The sequence below is a fragment of the Patella vulgata genome, chromosome 4 (genome assembly GCF_932274485.2).
Source record: "Patella vulgata chromosome 4, xgPatVulg1.2, whole genome shotgun sequence".
In the NCBI taxonomy this organism is placed as follows: domain Eukaryota; kingdom Metazoa; phylum Mollusca; class Gastropoda; family Patellidae; genus Patella; species Patella vulgata.
The window spans coordinates 81428304-81454200 of record NC_065882.2 but is presented as its reverse complement, the minus strand read 5'-3'; the positions used below and the strand labels follow the sequence as shown (position 1 = coordinate 81454200).

Genomic DNA, 25897 nt, shown 5'->3' with positions numbered 1-25897 from the left:
TAATACAGTAAATACAATATGGTATACATGTAATATACAGTAAATACAATATGGTATACATACATGTATAATACAGAAAATACAATATGGTATATATGTAATATACAGTACATACAATATGGTATAATACAGTAAATACAATATGGTATATATACAGTAAATACAAAATGGTATACATACAGTAAATACAATATGGTATACATACAGTAAATACAATATGGTATACTTGTATAATACAGTAAATACAATATGGTATACTTGTAACATACAGTAAATACAATATGGTTGGCATAAACAGTTCTCCAAAAACAATGTGCTCTCCAGGACATTAAATTTCGATCCTAGGCCTATCTTTATTTTGAGCCTCAAAAACATCATTGGTTGATAAACTGATACATCGGTATATTGATCATGAAGCAATTTCTATGCTTCCACGATATCGAAGACAGCCGCATGTGTCCCTTTCTTTCTGTGAATTTATTGATATTCTAAAAAATTGTTATTCATTTCAAGATCCAAACATCTCTTGATAGCAAACGAATTATCTTTTGATATAGAAATGAAATGAAATAGGGTTTAACACCCTACTGTTCTGCTCCGACTGGGCTAATGCAGATGGGCATACACCATACAATGTGTTATGAGGGAGACAAGTTTTATATAACCATGTTTACTTGTTACTGCATCCTTTTCACTTATATTTTCAAAATAATAATTGTAAATATTAATCTTCTCTTAAGTGATTCCCTGGTTGTACGTGCCAAAGAGTAGGGTAGCCTGTCCAACCTCATGGGTTTTCTTCAGGTCCTCCGGTTTCCTCCCACTGCTGAAGACCCCTACACACAAGCGAATTATTGAAATACAATTGAACCCCCAAAATGACCTGGTTTGTGCCAAGGGGACGTTAAACCCCATTTCTCTCTCTCTCTCTCCGAGATATATAAAAATATATTTATAGCTCAATGTCTGTGAAATCACGAAAGAGAGAGAGAAAAGGGGTTTAATGTCCACTTGACACAAATTAGGTAATTTTGGGACTAACACATGGTTGAATTTTATTTCTATAATTCACTTGCGCATATGGGTCTTTAGCAGTGGGAGGAAACTGGAGAACCCAGAGAAAAAACACGAGGCTGGACAGGTGACCTTACTCCTTGCATCGAAACCCCGCCAGTTCACTCAATGACACACCTTATGATACAGCGTGCAAGTGCTAATCATTCGGCCATCCAACCCCCGAAATCATTATAGAGATGAGATGCAATATCAACTCAAGTGTGGGGTTGGAGAATTGAGGATTTAGAGGGCATTACGTAATTTTTTTAAAATACCATAAGGAATTAACAGATTTATATACAGCAAATATTAAAGTATTGCAATTTGATTAAAACACAGATCCTATTTCGTTTCATTTTATAGATCAAAATTTCATTTTACTTGTCTTTACTACACTAGGATCTGGAAGAGTTGTTATATAATCAGTGTGCTGGATGATGTGAGGGATTAGCCAATGAAACGGTCTGTTATGGCAAGTTTTTGGCATGAGGTGCACGGAACTTTGGTTAAACCACTAGAACTGCCATCGCTGATTGATTAATCAATGTATGACATCATAGGGTCAAAGCCGCTCGTATGACACTTGATGTGACCTCCAACTACAACTCTTCATGTTGTGTAGGCTATCAAAAGTATAAAAAAACGAAACGAGTACGCACATATTAAAGCCAGTACTGATAAATGCATAAATTTGTATTACCCTACATATATAATAATTAACCAGTAGAAATATTTGAGACATTTAAACAAAATTCACTAACATACAGACTACTACAAAAATATCATTTTTAATTAATAAATAGACAGATTGGTCGTTGATTAATAAATTTGATAGACAACAGCACAACACAGATAAGGCCGATTAACATATAAATACTTAAAGACAATAATCCACCTAAACTGACAATCAGAGTTGACGCACGGGGAACCGCATTGGCTCAGTGAGAAAGACAATAATCCACCTAAACAGACAATCACAGGCACTACACCGTCATGGGAACCACTGTGACTCAGTGAGTAAAATAATAATCCACCTAATCTGACACAGTTGCCGCACAGTCATGGGAACCGCATTGACTCAGTGAGTAAGATGCTGGATTGGTAACCAGGAGGTCTAGGCTTTGATCCTGGGGTTTATCTAGGTGTAGTCTCCTTCCTTTGTTAGTAGGTGCAGGACTGCGGACTGGGGGCTGGGGGCCTGAGGTCTGACGAGAACATCGTCTTGTTATTTGGATGGTACAAAATAAAAGTAAGTCACAGCGCTGTTTTTCGAGAAAAATTTCCCTTGAAAATCTTTTGAATTAGAAAACTGTTGTAGGATAGAGGTCTCTCATCATCATAGGAATGAATTAATTTGTTTAAGTGGCATTTAGTAATTGTATGAGAATAACAAATGACACTATTATATGGAATACAAGTTACTTGAAGAGGGTTGGTTGAACGCTTGAAAACTACAATATGGGGAAATATGAGGGATTGTTAATGCCTCTTAAACTATTAGTGAACATATTAACACAAGGTCTAATTTTATTGATACACAATTACTGAGTTTAATACTCAGTATCCTCGTCGAAAGGTTGCTTAGTATAAACTCATTAATTGTGTATCCATAAAATTGTACCTTATGTTACTATATTGTGAAATTTGAACTCTAAAAGGAATATAATCAGACCAAAAACGGCTGAGTCCCATTCAATATTTTCAAGTAAACTCCAATTAACTTTCTTTCTGGGGTGATGCTACAATGATAGTCAGTCTTGGTGGACGTTCCCTTTCATACTAAGAGCACTTCAAACATTTAAACAATCATATTTTGATTTGACATAAAATCGAAATTAAAACAATAAATAATAATATATAATAAATTGTAGAACTGGCGTAGAATTCAAGATCAGCCGTCAATTAAATGCATTCATCTGGAAATGTTAAAGGCACATGTTCCAATTTTTTGTGCACGATTTTCAAGTTGGAAGGAAGAATTTAGCAAAATATAGTACAAATGGAAAACATGCAGAGTGGATAAAGAGTTATGTCCCTTTATTTAGTTTAATTCACTAAAAATCATTCCTAAATGCAGTATATATGTGACCTGCTCCCACAAAACCAGATTCTTGGTCATTTTTATAAAAATACAGCTGGCAGCATATTTGAATAGTCCACAGCCTAAGCTTTCCAAAAATGCAATTTTAATTTTGTTGTATAGTCTGGAGTTGAGTTCGGCTCATTTACAGCAAAAAGAAGGCATATAGTTTATGCTTTTGTGCCTGTAGTACAAAATGAAGTTGTGCGACAAAGCGTCTGGTTTCGTGGGAGCGGGTCACATATATTTTGTAACCCATTCCAAAATTTGGAACAAAAAGCTATTGACTTTTGGTTCTAAAGTAGCTAAGTCTCTAACTCAATATCATCCAAAGTCTTCGGCATTAAAAACACAAATTATTTGTCAATTTAAATCAACATTGATGTTGTGATCTAATTGGGAAAAGATGGGCTTCTGATGTCCAATATTTAAGACAAAATAAACATTTTACCATTGGTACACGATTCGTGTACCATAATGCGTTTCAGGCACTGAAACGCATTATGGTACACGATTTGTGTATGAACAAGGCTAGACATATTCCACAATGTGCAATCAATACCTAGGTGAAGACTGGAATAACCAGATGCTAGAGATTGCCATTCGATTGAGACTTTTGGCGTATTTTTGTTGTTTGGATTTCGTTATATCATTTTGTGCGTTTTATTTAAATTTACAGGCCCTTTTCTTCTCAAAATGGCTGACTAGAACTTGCGTCAATTAACTAAACAACATCAACGATTTCTATAACAATAAGTAACAAAAGTATTTTGTCTATAAATAGATGATATCTAGAAATAAAGTGATGTTTAATGGCACATCAGCACCTTGGAGTTATATTGTGGCAAATGTGCGATTTATTTTTGAAAATGGAAAACTAAATTGAATTTTTAAATGACAAATTCCCCTTGTATTTCCAAATATTTTTATATCTAAACTTTTAACAATTCGAGAAATACATTGTGTTAAAAAAAAAGAATTATTCTTTAATAAGTAAAAGATAATTCATCTGTACAAAATAAAGGTTTTAACTGTTACAGGCCCGTAGCTGGGGGGGGGGGGCAAGGAGGGTAGCCCAACCAATGTCATCAGTTTTATGGGGTGCCCATACTGATATGAGCGCTTCATTTCATATTGCGTCCAATGTAAGGGTGCCGAACCAGGCAACCAATGTCACTCGGTTTTATGTGGTACCCATACTGATATGGGCACATTGGTTGTTGGCTTCATATTTCGTCCAATGGAAAGAGTGCTGCCCCCTTGACCCCCCCTCCCGCTAGCTACAGGCCTGTGTTGAACAGCTATTTACAGTAATACATCATGTATCCCATTTAACCGAACATACTTACAGTTAACATACGCAGCTGATTAAATGAAATTGGGTTTAATGTCCTACTTTTCTGCACCCACTGGGCTCATGAAGGCGGATTATTCTATGAGGGAAATGTGTGTCTTAAGAATTGGGTATAAAATGTAATAGAAATCGTTGGAGCTTAAAAATAAAATATAAATAAAACACTAACACAAAACATGAACATAACAATCAAATTCAACGGGATGATCCAAAAATCTGCTGAATCCAGAACTAAAACCTTCGTTTCCAAATCCCAGGAAACTTCAACTAAATAGCAACATTAACGAACAGCTTCAGCACTGACCTTCCCCCGAGGGTGATTAATGTTTAAGGACACTGGCTTGTTGGAGAATTTTCTTGTGTCTGTAAAAAAGAAATAATAGAAATGACCATTATGGAGATGTCACATGTTTTTATTGAAAGTAAAAAGTTATAAAAAAATATGATGAGCTGTTGTCAGAATGGTCTTTACTTTATTTCATGTAGTTGAACAATATTACGGCAATAACTCAAACAGACAAGACCCAATAGAGCAGTGATTCTCAACCTGTGTGCCGTGAGATCATCCTAAGTGAAGTGTGCCGCGAAATTTTGAACGGCACACTAACAAAATGTCAAAAACCATGTGATCCCAATTGAGTATTCACTGGTATCTACTGATAAGTTCATAGCTGTGTTTTTCTTTATTTAGTTTGAGTCATTCTATGTGTCTATGACTAGTCTATGTCTACGGTTGTATGCCGTCTATGACTTGCCATGTTTTTATTTTGCAAAATTCAAATATTTTTCATATATATAGCCAAATGTGCCGCTATTTTTTCATGTGTTCCAAGGTGACATTGGCCAAAAAAGTTTGAGAACCACTGCAATAAAAAGAGAGAGAGACAGAGATAAAGAGAGAGGGGGGGGTTTAATGTCCACATAAACTAGGTCATTTTGGGACTTACATGGTTCAATTTTTTCCCAAAAAAAGCGTGTGTGCGTAGAGGGATTTAGCTGTAGGAGGAAACCAGACGACCCGGAGAAAAAACATGCAGTTGGACAGCCGACCCTACTCCTTGTCGCGTACAAGCAGGGAATCTAAATAACGCCACTCAACTCAACTACTCTATCCAGTTAATAAATGTCTCTAAAATAATAAGTTATAATAAGGATCCAGATCTTTTGAAACGGGTAAACCAACCATCAGCTCCCCAAAGTTACAATGTAATTATTATATTTACACAGCACTCCAAAACATTGCAAAGCAAATTAGGAAAATTTGGTTTTAATAAAAAAAAAAACATAATAAAGCAACGCAGCAGCTTGATTTTAGGAAATATAAAAATAGATCCTCACACATATCAGCCCACCCAAATAAAAACATGTAATTAGATTCATGCATCTTGGTCTGTCCCTCTAGCAACCTCAGTGAAGACGTCACTATTCTCAGATAACTGGGGGTAGTCCATATAAACATGTTTTAGGTGTTTTAAAGCATTAATGTGTTCAATCTCTAAATGTCACTCAAGGCGTAATTCTACCAAGTGTGGTTGCTATTGGTAACGGGGCCAAGAGCAAGGCATAGATGAGTTTCATGCACAATAACAATTTGATTCCTCCCTCATTTGTAAAATGAAATGAAATGGGGTTTAACGTCCTACTGTTCTGCTCCTATATACTGGGCTAATGAAGACGGGCATATGCCATACAGTGTGCTATGAGGGAAATTTTGCCCGTGCAGCAGCACTATCGCCTACTCTTATATCGAATTCCAACTGCCAAGGGATCTTTTACGTGCATTCCAATGTATACACGGGACCTCGTTTTTTTGTATCATCCGAAGGACTAGACAGCTGTCCTTGCCATCCTCATTTGTAAATTTGTCATTCTGATTTAAATACAGACCTACATTTCGTTTCGTTTTTTTTAAACTTTCGATAGCCTTCACTATATGAAGATCTGACCAGTTGCAGAGAGAGGTCGCGTCAGGGGTCATACGGTCGGCATTTTGCCATATGGAGTCAGATATTTGATTAACCAATCAGTGTTGATGTTTCTAGTAGGATACCCAGAGTTCCGTGCATCGCACGCCAAGAACACAGTACATTGGCTAATCCCTCACATCATCCAGAACACAGGTTATATAACAACTCTTCCAGATTCTAGTGTAGTAAAGACAAGTAAAACAAAATTTTGAATTATAAAAATCGAAACGAAATAGGATCTGTGTTTTAATCAGGTTGTAAATTTGTATGCTTGATAACGACCAGTGTTAAAATGTTGTGTATACATAAAATGGTGATTGTTATCCATAGAACCTCCTCAATTTCCCTAGTGGTCTCATTCCGTTCTACTCCACTATCCACTAACCTCTGAGTTAATCCATGGGGGGGGGTGGGGGAACACATATTCAAGTTACCTGCCCTTGATGATTGTGCTATATTTATCAAACAATCCCATAAATCGTTTATTGCAAGGGATGTTGGCGAAGGGAAGTAACTCTCATTGTGTTGCAACAAGCCACCATATTGTTGTGAACGTAAACAAAGAGGCTAAAGAGTCATAGTAAGACTGGTTTGTAAACTGTTTTTTGATTGGTTCGCAGATTCAAGCTACGATCAAGGACAGAGCTGATAAATTGAAATAGTGAAAACCCTATGGCTAAACCCCAGCGTATAGTGGAGTAGAACGCAATGAGATCACGGGGAAAACCGAGGTCGTCCATAGAACTGTGTTGTGTTAAATTTTACTTTGAATGTGAAACACAAAACGCAACTGTGAATTAATTATTTGCAGTGGGTGAATCATTTCTTTATGATATACGAAAACTAAAAATGGCGACCATGCATATATTATATTCACACAAACAGAATATAAGCCAGGTGTTATTTTCATTGATAATATACCTGACGCTGGAATAAATCTTATACGTAAGCCAATCTCTGAAATTTATATTAATTAAATATTCATTGTAGGTAATGAAATGAAATGAAATGAAATGGGGTTTCACGCCCACCAGCATTTTCAAATTGATCATAGGCCACAACTCTGATCGTAATTATCGGAAATAGTTGAAAATTAATAGACATTTTCATCTCATAAACCCTGTATATAAATATAAAATCTCTCTGAGAATAACTGGAGCCTCTAGAGCGACAAAATCCGACCCCATTTTATTGTGGGTTTATAAAAACTCTTCTAACAGAGGGTAAGCTCGAGATAATCCATCCAAATATAAATTAAAATGAAATGGGCTTTAACATGTGCTATGAGGAAAATTCACCCAGACAGCGTCACTACGGCCTACTCGTACATCGAATTCCAACTTCAAGGGTCTTTTACATGCACAGTAATGTGTAAACGGGACCACATTTTTTTCTTCCCATCCAAACAACTATACATGGTCCTTTGTCAGGTCCTGATGACCAAATATAAAACAATTATTGAGAGCGAGAGAGAGAGAAATGGGGTTTAACGTCCTCGACACAAACTAGGTCATTTTGGAACTAACATATGGTTTAATTTTATTTCAAACAGAGGGAGGAAACCGGAGGACCCCGGAGAAAACCGACGAGGTTGGACAGGCGACTCTACTCCTTGTCACATACAACTGGGGATTCGAAACCGCGCCAGTTGACTCAATGACAGGCCTTATGATCAGCGTGCATTTGCTAACCATTCGGCCATCCAACCCCCCAAACAATTGTTGAAATAACGGAAGACATCAAACTAAATATTATGATACTTACCCTGGTGACAGTTTTAAATTCACGCTGTGCCAATATGGTTGCTGGTCCCGGGGGTAGATTACGGAAGAGATGAAATGAATCAAGTAACGTTAATTCATGCATGGGATGTCCGTTAACTTCTATCAACATATCACCTTTTCTAAAACAAATAAACAAAAATTAACATCAATGAAAGGAAAATGAAATGAGGTTTTAACTTCCTACTGTTTTGCTCCAACTTATCCAAGTTACAAAGAGAGAGAGAGAGAGAGAGAGAGAGAGAGAGAGAGAGAGAGAGAGAGTTTAACATCGACACAACATAAACTAGGTTATTTCGGGACTAACACATGGTTCAATTTATTTTCAATAATTCACTTGCACTCAGGGTTCTTTGGCAGTGGGAGGAAACTGGAGGACCCGGAGAAAACCCATGAGGTTGGACAGGCATCCCTACTCCTTGTCACGAACAACCGGAAAATCAAAACCATGCAAGTTAACTCAATGACAGACGTACTCAATGCATATGTGCTAACCATTCGGTCATCCAACCCCCTATCCAAGTTACAGCTCGAGTAAATGCCATCAACTGTATTTAATACGTTACTAAGATTATCCAAGATGGTTGAAGATGTAAAATAGAACTTACTTTAAACGGCCATCAGAATATGCCGGAGATGGATTGACAATATCTTGTATATAAACATTACTAACACCTGCTATCGTCTTGCGTACAACATTTATACCGAGACTAAAACCTGGTTCTACAAAATAACACATGGTTCTATAAAATATAACATTTATACCCAACATTATCATTAACAATCCTTGAGTGGCATTAAAAACACAACACAATTTATATAGCACGACGTTTCGACAAGTATTCTCTTATCATGTTCAAGTAGAAATGATTGCAAACGATAAGAGAATAATTGTCGAAACGTCGTGCTATATGTGAACAAACCAGTGATTGTTTTTACCATATAAATTGTGTTGCGTTTTTTTTATTATCATTAACACTTCTAACCTTAAAATTGACTTTTAGCTTTAACAAATGAAATAGGGTTTAATGTCATACTGGTCAGCACGAACTGGGAGAATGAAATTGTGAACAAGTCGTGTGGTCTGCTATGAGGGAAAGTTTGTAATAACAGTGAGGTTACTGTCTGGGTTTCTATTACCATATTGTCCAGGGTCGGATTACACATGCATGGGGCTCCTGGTGCCATTGCATCAATAGTGAAAAGTAGGCATATTCTGGTCATTGTCCATCACACTCACACAAATGGTTTGGAAAATTATCTACTAAACATCACTTTTGCCTAATTTTTCCAGAGTAATCGATGAAATTAAATGGAGTTTAACGTTCTACTGTTCTGCTCCGACTGGGCTAATGAAGCATACAGTGCACCTACAGCCTACTCTTATATCAAATTCCAACTGTCAAGGGATCTTTTACATGCACAACAATGCGTACACGGGACCTTGATTTTTCGTCCCATTGGAACAACTTGACAGCTGTCCTTGTCAGGCCCTCTGTCCTGCACCACTGACAAGCGGGAACCACGCCGTACCATCTTGATGAACTTTCTCGGCCAATGCAGGGATCGAGCCCGCAACTTGAGGCTAGTGAGCCAGCGTCTTGCCCACTTAGCCACCATGACTCCCCATCCGAATAATCAATATTTACATGTACTAAAGGGTTTTAACCCTTAAAAGTGTAATTCTCTAAAAAAAATAAAAATAATAATGCTCAGGGCCCTTATTCACGAAAACTTAAACTAAGATACAATCGAAATTTTAGGAAATACTGCAATTCGATTGGCTGACCAATAAAATCAATTTGCATATATCCAATGAAGTTGCAGTATTTCCTAAAATTTCGGTTGTAACTTAGTTTAAGTTTTCGTGAATAAGGGCTCAGCTTGTCAATTACAATGCATTGGTTAATACGACCCATCCTCAGTCTTATTCTGTTCCACTCCACTAACGCCTGGGTTCATCAACAGAGGAGACACATATTCAAATTATATGCCCTTGCTCACTGTTATTTTTATTGAACAATGAAAAAAATCGTTACATGAAATGAAATGAAATGGGTTTAACGTCATACTGTTTTGCTCTGAACTAGGCTAATGAAGACGGGCATACGCCATACAGTGTGCTATGAGGGAAATTTTGCCCGGACAGTGGCCTACGGCCTACTCTTATATCGAATTCCAACTGCCAAGGGATCTTTTACGTGCACTAGACAGCTGTCCTTGTCAGGCCCTCCGTCCTGCATCACTGACAAGGGGGAACCACGCCGGAAATCTCGGTGAACTATCTCGGTGAATGCAGGGATCGAACACCCGACCTCCAGGCTAGCGAGCTAGTGTCTTACCCACTTAGCCACCGTGACACCCCCCCCCCACACGCACAAAAAAGTTGTTTACATACAAAGAAAGTTAGCGAAAGAAACTAAATCTCATCCTGTTGCAACAAACAAGCCGCCATATTGTTGTGAATGTAAGCATTGAGGCCAAAACTGGTTTATAAACTGTTTTTTTATTGGTTCATAGAATCAAGCTACTATCAAGCTACTATCAAGGGCAGATGATTTGAATACATGAATACACCATAGATGAACCCAGGGTATAGTGGAGTAGAAAGGAATCTGATACCGAGGACGAATACGTGAATACCCCATAGATGAACCCAGGGTATAGTGGAGTAGAAAGGAATCTGATACCGAGGACGAATACGTGAATACCCCATAGATGAACCCAGGGTATAGTGGAGTAGAAAGGAATCTGATACCGAGGACGAATATGACCATACCTAAACCCCAGTGTCCATTCTCACCTTTATGGAGTAAAACGTCAAACTGTCGAAACTGCTTCTCAGATTCTTCCGCCTGCCAAACGACGGAACCGTTAGAGAAGCTACTCGATGACATCATACTGAACGATGAACTCTGGGCGAAGGATTCCATTCTCTGCATGGATGCCATCATATTCTGTTCTAACAACCTGTCTGTCTGGGCGAAGAGGTTATTGGTCCCGGCAAGCGTCGTCATGGGTGACAACAGATTACATTGGTTCTGGAAAGCACTTTGAAGAAGGATTTCACTGGCTGGGGAATAAAAGGGTAGTCGATAAGGGGTTGGTGGAGGTACAGGAGCGCTGTGATTTGTGTTAATATCTATTCCAAATACTGATGGGTCGGAAATACTGTTTTGAGGTGTGTGTCGTGGTGAATGACTGGGTGTGGATACAGGACTCCCATCCAGGGATTCTGTTGGAGACAATCTGGGGCTGTAAAATATAAAAATACTGTGAATATCTTAAACCTTTAAACAAAGAAATAAAAAGAAAGAATAGACATTCAAATGGGTGTTTTAGACCGTAAATATTGTTCAGATTTAAAAATATTTTTAAGGCTATTGCATAGGTACTTGCCCGTATTGGGGACAGTAAACAATGATCAAAATATACATTCTTTAATATGTACAGAAGGTCCAATACGCACCAAAATCAGACTCATCCAAGATTTTTTATCCTTAACATATTTGTTAAGTTGTATCTGGATTGGAAAACAATTGTGGCCTCTAGAAGTGAGCTGAATTCTGACGTTATTGGAACATTTCAGCTGTGGTGATTGTGAAAGATGGTATCAATGACGCATGTAGTCCAACCTATGTGGCCATGCACCCCAAATGCTCAAGTTGACTCAATGGACACATTTCTAGGGTGGAGAATTGAATTCCTGATCATTCAATAGAATAACCCCAGAGATATACTAGACTGTATCTAATTCCCCGAACATTCCATCGAGTAACCCTAGAGATATCCTAGACTGTATCTAATTCCCCGAACATTCCATCAAGTAACCCTAGAGATATTCTAGACTGTATCTAATTCCTGAACATTCCATCGAGTAACCCTAGAGATATCCTAGACTGTATCTAATTCCCCGAACATTCCATCGAGTAACCCTAGAGATATCCTAGACTGTATTTAATTCCCGAACATTCCATCAAGTAACCCTTGAGATATCCTAGACTGTATCTTATTCCTGAACATTCCATCGAGTAACCCAAGAGATATCCTGTATCTTATAAATGATTTACCTGGCACATGGTGATGTTATACGACCTCTATAGGTCAAGGTCACTAAACCTCTCTTTAATCCACGGAACCGTGCAATAACCTCTTTATGTGTTAGACCGTACAACGACTCGCCATTTAATTCTAATAATTCATCACCTAAAAATAACAATAATATTCATCAAATTGGGGTTTAAGGTCCTTCTGTCCTGCTCCAACTGTACTAACAGGGGTTAATGGTAAGAGGAAACCGTAGCACCGGGAGAAAACCCACAAGGTTAGACCCTGACCCTACTTCCTGTCACCTGTAAATGGTTAACTTTGGTTCAATATTTACAAAGATATAACCTAATAACATCCGAACTTTCAGCATTGAGTAAATTATATAATTAGAGAGAGAAATGGGGTTTAACGTTCACTCGACACAAACTAATTCATTTTGGGACAAACACATAGTTCAATTTTAACAGTGGGAGGAAACCGGAGGACCCAGAGAAAAACCACGAGGCTGGACAGGCTACCCTACTCCTTGTCAGATACAACTAGGGAATCGAAACCATGTCAGTTGACTCAATGACAGACCTTATGATACAGCGCACACCCGCTAACCATTCGGCCATCCAACCTCCCTCCCGTAAATATTGACCTCTTGTATTAAAGTGATTGAATTCAAGACTGGGAGGATTATCTACCTTTAATAATTAGCCTTTTGTTTTCTTAATAAAATGTTAAACATACATTATGCAAGAGCAAAATCTGATTATTGCAAGTCTTAATTTAGGCTTCAGATGTTATAGAAATTATAAATTAGATCTTTATTTAAACAACAAGACCAAAATCAACTCTGTAGACCCACGGATGGCTCGACTACAGCTCGGATTTAAATAGGATTTCACTTATCAATTAATTCAAATATGGCGCATCCTGATGAGAATGATAAAGTGTACTTAGCGAGGCCGCTGTAGAGCGTTTCCACATGCCATTGAAAACTTTACTTGATAATCGAGATATGTAGGTGGAGTTAACGCCTGTCAATCAAACGATCAGCCACAGTGAAGGCACATTTCACTACCATTTCTAGTCAAATATTACAACGATGATAACTATGTTCAGAATAAAGTAATTTGACTGAAATTTTCAAAATATTCTTCTTTCATCATCTACTTTTGAACTGTTATAGCAAGAATGGCCAATTCTCTGTAAAAATCTCCCATAATGTATCTTTAAATAATCAATACAAGTACATTTTAGGTCTTAAAAGAAGAAATTGTTCAAAGAATGCAAATGACAATCCATGGTTTTTAGGTTTTTTACAAGCACTTGAAATTTGTATTATAGATAGGGCTTTGTATTGCAGCCGAAAATAGTCTAATAACTTACCTTCTGTTATCCTGCCATCTTCTGATATCAGACCATTTGAGAAAATCCTTCGTACAAATATCCCAATATTTCCCTTCGCTGAATCCTTTCCTCCAACAATACTAAATCCGAGCCCTTTTCCCCGAGCCCCTTTCTGTACTGTAATAGTCTGTGCTGGTCCATATCTTGGCGACCTTATTCCGCTCACGTAGGGTGGAGGAGCCTCAAGGCCTTTTGATGGGTTTTCTATTGGTTTAAATTTCTACAAATTAAAAGATTTTTAGAATAAAAACAAACTTGTCAGTTATGGTCAAATTCCTTTTAAAAAGTGTTATCAGGTGTTCTAAGAGAAGCACACATACACTGTCTCAAACATGCCACCAGTTGGGTAACAGCAACTGCTACTTGAGATATTTCATGGTCTTATATCGAATTCCAACTGCCAAGGGATCTTTTACGTGCACGCCAAGGTGGACACAGGACCTAGGTTTTTCGTACCATCCAAACGAATATACACTGTCCATTGCCAGATCCTCTGTCCTGCACCACTGCCAAGCAGGAACCAAGCCAGAAATCCAGATGAACATTCTTGAACACAGGACCTCCAGAGACAGAGACAGACTAGGTCATTTTGGGACTAACATATGGTTCACTTTTATTTCAATAATTCGCTTGCACGTAGGAGTTTTTAGCAGTGGGAGGAAACCAGAGAGCCCAGAGAAAACCCACAAAGTTGGAGTGCAGTATGGGACTACATGATCATTTTAGTATGTCTTAATCCGGCTCTGGGGATCCTGGGAAGCTGGCAAGAGGTTAGTTCAGATACTCAACTCCACCTCCTCCTCGGATTCTCCTAATAACAAGAAAGGGAGCTAACCCATGACTTGCACAGTTAACACAGACTGTAGGGTCTACCACTCGACTAACCGATCCCACAACGAAAATAGAAATGAAATGGGGTTCAACGTCCTATTTTTCTGCACTGACTGGGTAAATGAAGACAGGCATACGTCATACATTGTGCTATGACGATTGCCTGGACAATGGAACCAATGGCCTTCATTCATTTCGCATTCCAGAGGACTTCGGTTTTTTATCCAGTCCAAACAACTAGACGCTGTTCCTTGTCAAGCACCACTCCGAAAAATCCAAAGGAACTTTCTCGGCCAAGACCTGGAGAACCACTGCGGCTGGGCGAAATAAAAATAGAATCTTGTACTTACATCAAAAAGTTCCTCCCATTTGACGACGCTACCACACGGTGTTTGTGCGACAACTTCTGGTACAGGAGGAAAACAATTATCGCTGTGGCCGTTCTGTGGTATCGGGGACAGGATTCTAGGACTTTCACAGTTTGATGCTGATAAAGTTGAGGCCACCGATGCAGATTTACGAATCTGTCAAATAAACAAACAATAAAAATATGTAGAATATGATAATAATGTATGTAAGACAGGTTTGTAGCAAGACGAGAAATATTTGCATGCCATTAGGAGTTATTTCCCTCTACATAGTGTTGCATATGGAAGACTAAACGGGACAAGATTAATGATTTGTGTTTCTACATTACAATCTGATTAAAACGCAGATTTAATTTCGTTTTGTTTTTTATAGTTCAAAATTCTGTTTTACTTGTAACCTGCGTTTTGTGTTTCTACATTACAAGGGAGCCATGTGGCTAGGTGGTTAAGGCGCTGGCTCACTAGTCTGGAGGTCGGATGTTCGATCCCTGCATTGGCCGAGAAAGTTCATCCTGATTTTCCGACGTGTTTCCCCCTTGTCAGTGATGCAGGACGGAGGGCCTGACAAGGACAGCTGTCTAGTCCTTTGGATGAGACGAAAAACCGAGGTCCCGTGTATAGATTAGAATGCACGTAAAGATCCCTTGGCAGTTGGAATTCGATATAAGAGTAGGCGATAGTGCCGCTGCCCGGGCAAAATTTCCCTCATAGCACACTGTATGGCGTATGCCCGTCTTCATTAGCCCAGTATAGGAGCAGGTTACGGCAGGTTTTTGGCACGAGGTGCTCGGAACTGTGGGTAACCCACTAAAACATCACCGCTGATTGGTTAATCAAATGTCTGATGCCATAGAGTCAAAAGTCGCTTGTATGACCCCTGACGTGACCTTCCACTACAACCGATCAGATCTTCATGTAGTAGAGACCATTGAAAGTATAAAAAAACGAAACGCAATATAGATCTGGATTTTAATCAGATTGGATTTGTAGGCAATGAAAATCAGGTCTAACAAAACAGCATGGGAGCGTGGCTGTGTAGCTGTCTTGATAATTGCAGTCGGCCGAGAAAACAGGTGAGTGGCAGCCTTTAAGTAGACAAGAATTACGGGGAAGAGACAGCTGTTTTATCACAGAACTGAGCTCTTGAGCTTTTGCAGTGGCTTTCTACTACCCTGGTTGGAGAGACACAGTTACAGGTGAGGAATCCAGAGGAAAAACTGGTGATGTCATGTTTTCTGACTTTTGAGTAAATGGAAATGTCCATTTTAAACACTCATTTCTTCAGTTTGGAAGAGTTTTTTTTTAAATATTGCAAGTTTCTATGAAGAATCATGCATTTAGTGAGATCATTTAAGCTGGTGCACACTCCCATAGCATTCCTATGATGTATTTTGGGCATTTGATTTGATTGACCATGGTTTGGACATCACCAGTTTTTCCCTTTTATGCCTTTCAAAAAACCCTCTGTAGAGAGTGACATGTCGGGTTGATCCATACAATATTTATGGAGAATAAAGAAGGGACCAAGGGGTAAAATCATGGGAAGTAATCGAACAAAAGCATAAATGTGGACATCACAAGTTTTTCCCCTGTGGTCTTCTGGTGCTCTGCTCTGATGAAATCGTAAAGATGTCTTCGTCAACTCAGAAATAAATGACAATACCCAATCGAGTTTTGTTAGGACAAAACGTAACCACCATTTTTTTGGTGCCATCTGAATGGTAAGGATGCTAAGTAGGTTTCAGGAATGAGAAATCGCGAGGTTTCGTCTCACCCCATGGTAGATAAGAATATCCTTACTTTTCATAAGACAATGAGCTAAACCAATCATGGAGCATGTCTTACTCTTACCTTTGATAAGACGAGCTGAACCAATCACGAAGCATGTCTTACCTTTGATAAGACGAGCTGAACCAATCGTGGACGTGTCTTACCTTTGATGAGACAACGAGCTGAACCAATCGTGGAGCATGTCATCATACTTTTGATGAGACAATGAGCTGAACCAATCATGAAGCATGTCTTACCTTTGATGAGACAACAAGCTGAACCAATCGTGGAGCACTTCTAAGAACTTCGACAGCATCTTGATGAGATAAACCAATCAGACTCTTTCCGTTAATCATCAGTAGTTCATCGTTCTTCTTTAAACGACCATCCCTGGAACAATATAACATACCTTTATAAATCATACCTGGCACAATATAACATATACCTTTATAAATCATACCTGGAACAATATAACATACCTTTATAATCGAACTAGAGAAATTCAGTTTAAAGGGAGGAACACAGGCAAGGTATTCATTCCATTTGGTTACAATCTGGGAGGGTTTCTCGGTTATTTTAGTTTAAAGGGAGGGACACAGACAACGTATTCATTTCATTTAGCTACAATCTGGGGACTTCTCCCAGTTATTTTAGTGTTAAGGGGGGGACAGACAAGGTATTCATTCCATTTAGCTACAATCTGGGGACTTCTCTCAGTTATTTTTGATCTTTTTATGTTAAAATCATAACATAATTCCTTCAGCAGGAAAAAATATTATGCAAGCTACTAAACAAACCCACCACAGCCTGCAGTATCCATGTTTTAATTTTAATATACATAGAGAGAAAGAAATTGAGTTTAACGTGCATTGGACACAAACTAGGTCAGTTCGGGACCAACACATGATTCAATTTTATTTTAATAGTTTGCCTGCGCGTAGGGGTCTTTAGCAGTGGGAGGAAACTGAAGGACCAGGAGAAAACCCACGAGGTTGGACAGTCGACGCTACTCCTTGTCACGTAGAACCAGAGAATCGAAACCACGCCATTTGACTCAATGACAGACTTTATGATACAGCACGCACATGCTAACCATTCGACCATCCAACAGCCCCAATATGCATAGAGAAATGTGTCTCACCTGTGAGCAGCTCCTTCTTCAGTTATGCCAGCTACAAATATACCAATATCCCCTTTCTTCGAGCCCTTACCACCCGCGATATGTACACCTAAACCATTCTCATCCTTTAATAGATGAATCTTCGTTATAATTCTCTTCTGAAATAAACATAAAATTATATTGAGAATAAATCATTTGAATTGAGTTCAACATTAATTAACCTGCTCTGGTTACAGAGTTCGATTCTTGAATCTAGCTCAAGTTAGCTATCTTTAGTGATGCATAAACATGTAGGGTAAAGGGCATGTCTTAAACGTCTTCCCCCACCCCTAAGGTTTAACCTAGTTGTTATTAAGATTCTGAAAATCTTTAATTGTAAACCTTCATATATGAGAGAGAGAGAGAGATTTAACGTCCAGTGACACAACTTTTGGAACTAACATATGGTTTAATTTTATTTCTACAATTCACTTGGGGAGCAACTGGAGGACCCGAAGAAAACCCCCGAGGTTGGACAGGTGACCCTACTTCTTGTCACGTACAAGTTTTAGTTCTTCCGTCCCTTGATCAATAAATATCTTGGTACTTTTTGTTTAAAATTAATTTCTGTCTTCATTAACCCAACAGGAGCAGAGCAGTAATACATTAATCCCCATTTCATGTCATTTCATTTAAAATTAGTTTTTATTTTATAAGAAATTTGAGGCAGAATTTTTAATGTGTTCGCAAACATCAGAAATTCAAACTGGAGTGGCCTAAATAAAATTAAAGGACAACTGTCCTTATCTGTGTATTAAACACCAACCTGGCTTATATGTAGAATAGGGGGTTGGATTGCGGAATGGTTAGCACGCACACACTGTATCATACGGTCTGTCATTGAGTCAACTGGCACGGTTTCGATTCACCGGTTGTACGTGACAAGGAGTAGAGTCGCCTGTCCAGCCTCGTGGGTTTTCTCCGGGTCCTCCAGTTTCCTCCAACTGCTAAAGCTAAAGACCCCTCCGTGCAAGTGAATTATTGAAATAAAATTGAAGCATATGTTAGTCCCGAAATGACCTAGTTTGTGTCGAGTGGACTTTAAACCCCATTTCTCTCTCTCTCTCTCTCTATATGTAGAATTAAACCACAGCTGTCCTTATCTGACTGTGTTGTACGACAATCTGGGTTATATGTAGAATTAGAGATCAGTAATATAATAATTATCTCTGTCTCATTGAGACAAATCTAATATCTCAGATCAGTTGTCAACATGTCAGAAAATGTTCCAACGCACATCTCTTCACTAATAAAGTGATGGAGCAGACACAGGGGATAGAGGACATCATTACTTATTGTAACTAACGAATCGAGTGCAAAAGCTATTTATATATTCATAGTATTTCTCTCCCGTTCCCGCCATGGAATGACGATTTTTGTTGACTTTTTGGTGTAGAATTAGAACCGAAGAAAATGGTTTGAATAAGCTTACACACTTTCTGCCAGGTTTTGGGGAATATTCATGATTTGGGTGGAGTTAAGAGGTTGGTTAGGTTGAAATGTTAGAGCCTGTCAAAGAGACGAGAATTAGCATTAGAGCAGTGGTTCTCAAACTTTTTTTACTAATGGCACACCTTGGAATACATGAAAAAAATAGCGGCACACCTGGTTAAATATATATGAAGAATATCTGAATTTTGCAAAATAAAAACATGGCAAGTCATACACGGCATACAACCATAGACACAGACTAGTCATAGACACATAGAATGACTCAAACTAAATAAAGAAAAACACAGCTATGAACGTACCAGCCGACTGCAGTGAATACTCAATTCAAAATTTCGCGGCACACTGGTTGAGAATCACTGGATTAGAGTCAAAAGGTGAAATTAATAGTGAGCTGTGGACTGATGTAATTCCCTTTAGAAATGAAATGAAATGGAGTTTAACGTCCTACTGTTCTGCTCCTAACCTGGGCTAATGAAGACGGGCATACGCCATACAGTGTGCTATGAGGGAAATTTTGCCCGGACAGCGGCACTACGGCCTACTCTTATATCGAATTCCAACTGCCAAGGGATCTTTTACGTGCACGCCAATGTGTACACGGGACCTCGGTTTTTCGTCCCATCCGAACGACTAGACAGCTTTCCTTGTCAGCCCCTCCGTCCTGCATCACTGACAAGGGAGAACCACGCCGGAAAATCTGGATGAACTTTCTCGGCCAATGCAGGGATCGAACACCCGACCTCCAGGCTAGCGAGCTAGCGTCTTACCCACTTAGCCACGTGATCCCCCAATTCCCTTTAGTAACATGCTACATGTAAATTAAAAGCGATCATTTAATTTGGTTTTGGTTATTTTCAGATGAGGACATTACCATACAAAAACCATTTACTTACCTATACATGATTTTTTAAATATATATTTAATGTATCTTATATTCTAAAGACATTCGGCCATATCACAGACTAAGTCTTGATCACCCTAGGTCAGTGCTTATCAATCAAATCTCCCTTTTGTTTGGCACTGGGCCCTTCTTCACGAAAACTTAAACTAAGATCCAAGCGAAATTTTAAGAAATACTGCAATTCGATTGGCTGACCAGTAAAATCAATTTGCATATTTCCAATGAAGTTGCAGTATTTCTCAAAATTTCGGTTGTAACTTAGTTTAAGTTTTCATGAATAAGGGCCCTGGGTCCTGTTTCACGAAATTTTAACTAAAGATAAAATTCAAATTTTAGTAGATACTTCAATTTTGATTGGCTAAGCACTACAATCAGTCTAATATTATCCAATCAAATGACTAAAATTTGGATTTTATCTTAGTTAAAATTTCGTGAATAAGGGCCCTGGTCTCCTGACTTTTCTACAGAGTAAGTGCGATAATTAGAAGGCTAAAATTTAATACATGTACCTCTTACTTTTGATGGGGTGTTGGGTGGCCGAATGATTTGATGCACCCGCTTTAGATCATAAGACCTGTCATTGAGTCAAATGGTAGGGTTTTGCTTCACAGCTTGTAAATGACAAGGAGTAGGGTCCCCCGTCCAACATCTTGGGTTTTCTCCCACTGCTGAAGACCCCTACTTGCATACGAATTATTGAAATAAAATTAAGCCATATGTTAGTCCCGAAATGACCTAGTGTGTGTTAAATGGATGTTAAATCTCTTTCTCTCTCCATTTACAAATAATTTTCTGTTCAACTTACCTTACTAGAACAACCTGGCGATGACACAGCACTTCCTGTTCCTATATCAGAGTGACAGCTACATGGACTACCATTGGACGGAGAATAAACCTCACCACGATTATCACAAGATTTTAACAAATTACGTTCCACAAGGCGACGTAACGGCGTAATACTGCTGCTTGAAAGTTTACTATGATTTTGATTGGTCGATAATGATTCACAACTTCCACTACGATTCCCATTTTCGCCTACGAGAGTTGACGTTGAATTCTGTCGTAAAAGTTCTGGAGAGTTTCTGTTCTTATATTCATGTGTAAAATGTTTTGGCGGACTGATCTCACTTGACCAATTCACCATGTCCTCGACAGCAGACGTGCTCTGAGTTCTTTGTTTACAATTTTCACAATAATGAAATTCTGATGCCGAGCAACCACCAGTTTGATGATCTCCATTTATTAAATCATATTTTGGTATATTAACGTAAATAACTTTGTCATCGGGTGTTGAAGAGTCAACAAAAACGTCGTCGTTAGAAATACTCAGTTCAGCACTGGAAGACGACAACGGTGCGTTAAAGCCGATGTTACCATTGCTATGAGGTACACGATCGACGCTAGATTCACTCGGAAGACATGTTGTTGATTGAGACATCGCTTGACAATACAGACCGATTGAACCCACAGGTCGACCGCTATCGTGACTGTTGCGATGATGTAAAGATGGCGTGTGACGTATTGGTAACGGAGGAGGTGGCGCTGGTCTCTTTCGTCGCCTTCTCAAGGTCATTACAAGGTACCCTCCATCAACAGCATTTTGCAGCAGGATTCTGAAAATAGAAAATATATTCAACATAAAATAAAATTCTGATATTCTCCTCTCTGTATAAATAAACATAGACTATATAAAAGCTCATGCTATTTCTTGTACAGCAAGTTTCGGTATTAGGCAGATGAAAGTGTCTCCAACAATGCTATAGTGAAGTCTTTTTGCATAAAAAAATATATTTAGAGAATCTTCTATAACATTCACTCACTTTATGACTTCCATTTCGTAGACAGAATTTAATAAAAAATACACCAATACATCAAATGATAATAAACTTTTTACAGTGTTGTAGCATGTCCTTCTACCTGTTTTAAAAACTCTTTCATTTGATACATATATATACTCAGACATAAGGAAACATTTCACCCCCTCACTAGTTTCAGCCATAATTGACAATTAAATCAACGCCTACATGTCTGACCTGCTGATCAATATATTAAATAAACAACATGTGACTTCTTCAGACTCTTTGTTTGACTAATAATAATCTTGTGACTTTATTAGTAAGTGAAGGAGGAAGGAGAGAGAGAGAGAGAGAGAGAGAGAGAGAGAGTTTAAAATCCACTCGACACAAACTATAGGTCATTTCGGGACTAACACATCGTTTAATTTTATTTCAATAATCCACTTGAGCATAGGGGTCTTTAGCAGTGGGAGGAAACCGGAGGACCTGGAGAAAACCCACGAGGTTGGACAGGAGACCCTACTCCTTGTCACGTACAACCGGGGAATCAAAACCATCCAATCCTCCTACATGCTAAGGATTTTAATTCACTGCAGGAAGAGACTGAGAACATGCATCAAACTTGTGAATGGTGTTGATTCTGACAGTTTAATCCTGGTAGCACTCTATAACCTTTGACCCCAAGTAATTTCCTATGATATACTGATTGTCAGACATGTTGTATGTACAGGTGAAAGTTCATGGTATATTGTGTGTTACCAGTAGATAGATGTATCACCTGGTGTTAGTTATCACTACCTACCTATACCTTGATATATTACACCTTTACTAACGAGTCTTACAGGTGAAACTCATCATAAATACATTTTCTTTTATTTTCATAATGGGGTTTAGCATCCTACTGTTCTGCACCGATTGGGCTAATGAGGACGGTAATACACCATACTGTGTGCTATGAGGAAAATTTTGCCCGGACAGCAGCACTACAGCCTATTCTTATATCGAATTCCTACTGCTGTAAGTTCTTTTACGCGCGCACGCCTACGTGCATATTATAATCATACATAGCGAAAATTACACTGATATTTAGATTCTTAACGTTTCTCGCAAACCAACGAATTTCATATATTTAAACAAATAACACACTATTTATGGATAACAATTACTGTGGTTTATTTGACTGCGACGTTTCAACAAGATTTCACAAGTCGTTATCAAGCATTTAAAATTCATGCTCTGTTTTTATCTTTGTAGCCATCAAATAACATTTATGTATATGGAGTTCTGTGTATGAAATATTAAATCACAAATAATTGTTATTATTTAATGGCCACAGAGATAACAAAAGATCGCAAATTTCAAACGCATAATTCTCGATATCTAAATATACCAGATTCGTCAGTTTGCAAGTAATGTGACGGATTACGCTAGTTATCTCACAATGTACCAATTAACATGTTGCTCAGTTTTAAAGGCGCTGGCTCCTTAACCAGAGGGTTCTTGGTTCACGGGGATGATTTCTCTGTTCCTGGTTCATGGATCTGATCCCTGTATTCCTGGTTCATGGGTTCGATCCCTGTGCAGCCCGAGAAAGTTCCTTAGAATTTTTAAGCATTGTTTCTTCTTATCAGTGGTGCAGGAGGTCTAGCAGTTAACAATGTTTAGTCTTTCGGATGGGATGATAAACCATGGACCTGTGTACCTGTTGGCGTCCACATACAAGAACCCTTGGCAGTTAGGATACAACCAATAGTACGCAGGAACCCCACTGTCTGGGCTAAATGTCCCTCATAGCAAACTGTATGGTGTATTATATGCCTACGTCTTCATTACGTATTTGTTGAATTGCAATTACCTTTATGTTAGTCCCAAGATAACCAATGAAAGGTTAAACACCAGTTCCTACCATTGCATCGTTGTATAATGCATGACAGTTACAATAAGGTATTCCTTACCTTTCAGGTATATGTGATGTACCTATCAGGTACATAAACAGGAAGTAGTCTGTTTAAAAGTGAGAATATGATTTATCGAAGGAAATATAAATATACTAGAATCACCCCAGGTGATTAACCTACATGTTAACATTATGTATATAAAATATAGATATCAATTCATACACCTGTATTTTAAAGGTATGAAATGAAGTGAGAGAGAGAGAGAGAGAGAAATGGGGTTTAACGTCCACTCGACACAAACTAGGTCATTTCGGGACTAACATGTTTTAATTCTATTTCAATCATTACCTCAATGGCAGACCGTATGATACAGCGCGTGCGTGCTAACCATTCGGCCATCCAACCCCCTATGAAATGAAGTATTATGGCAGATGATTAAAATATAGATATCAAATCAGACACCTGAAAGGAGATAAATCTCTATTCTTTGAATACTCCCCTGTCCTATAAATGACACCGATATTGTGGTAGTCAATAGGAATGGAATTTCATTCATTTAAAGAAATTACATCTCAAAGGTAGACAAAAGGCACATATTAAAATTGATATTGTAATTTCGAATCAGTCTATGTTGACCTGTCACATTTATTGTCTGGTACAATTCTTCTGATGATTATCATGTCAAACATAAAATTCGAAATATGTTTATTATCAAACTTAATCAAGGTATTGATGTGATGAAACTATACACCAAGTTTCAGCACTAGCTCACTTAATTAGAACTAAAGTTATCGAGTCCTAAGCCGAAAATGCTCATCTTCGATCTCCATCAAGGCATCGACTTAATCAACACCTACACCAAGTTTGAACATTGTAGCTTAATTAGAAGATGAGCTATTGTGTCCCAAAAAGTGTGACGGACAGATAGACAGACGGACGAACCCATTTTGATAGTCCCCTGCTTTCTTTGAAAGGCGAGGACAAAAAATCTTATTTCCAGACCTGCGGACACAAATCCATTCCTATACAAATGCATGCGTTCACGAAAACCTGTGTAAGAAAATCTGTGAACGAATGTCAAGTGCTTAAAGCGGAAATTTCAAATTTTTAAGTTATATTTTTAAAATTTATTAAAATAAAGCCTTAAAATGGTATCCAAATACAGTCCTAACCTGTAATAGAATAATCCTATTAATCCTATAATTCACTATTGCCTGCTGAGAAATATCATTTTCAACTTCAAATTCCAACGTTGAGGAAATGGCTGACTTTTGTTTTCAATAGGAAAACAAGGGAGGTAATTGTGTTGTTATTTCCGGTGTGAAGATTTTTAAGTGTGAGAAAGATAACCTATGATCGTATAATAGTGAGTTGATAACCTATTGAGCAAAAGACATAATAGAAATAATTATGTTTTGACTTTCTTAGAAAATATGAAATTCTCGCTTTAAAAGAATTACCAGACTTGATCACCACAAGTACATATACGGGTATAATAAATCCTCTCTAGTTAAAGGTACATTATGGGAGATTAAATAAAGAGATGGCAGTTCTCGCTATAATAGTTAAAAACTAGATAGTGTAAAGGTAATTTGCTGAAAATTTCAGTCAAATTGATCCACTATGAGCCGAGAAATTTTTGCATAGTCTCGGTCATCATTACTATAATCATTAATATAAACAGCATAGTCTCGATTATCCACTTTTTCTGATTTAATTATCAATAGCCGTTACAGCATATAGGAATCTAATCCAGCCAACATAGAAGGCTAGCCTTGACAATGAGAGTTTATTATAGTCTGGATAAGTTAATTAATGTCTAATTGATAATTTAGATAACATTTCAGGCCTAAAGAATGACTTGTAATAAGCAGATTTTGCTCTTGCATAATGCATGTTTAATCCAAACTTACATGTTCATCTCATACTCAGCAACAATATGACAAATCCTCTAACTCCCAAATCCACTCCTACGAAGCAAGATGTCGATTAACGACCACAACTAACACCAAAACACCGGAAATAAAAACTAGTTG

At 38.1% G+C, this 25897-nt stretch overlaps 1 protein-coding gene across 1 annotated transcript; it reads right to left on the bottom strand.

Moving 5' to 3' along the window:
- Positions 1–492: 492 nt before the first annotated feature.
- LOC126817091 (multiple PDZ domain protein) lies at positions 493–25897 on the bottom strand. Its single transcript, XM_050543891.2, has 11 exons — positions 25775–25897; positions 20973–21780; positions 17797–17933; positions 16913–17045; positions 14868–15041; positions 13666–13906; positions 12309–12444; positions 11042–11493; positions 8847–8961; positions 8222–8360; positions 493–4853 (listed from the first exon to the last, which is right to left on the bottom strand). Exons 1-11 carry the CDS (start codon positions 25780–25782, stop codon positions 4818–4820), a joined length of 2379 nt encoding a protein of 792 aa, XP_050399848.1. The 5' UTR covers positions 25783–25897; the 3' UTR covers positions 493–4817.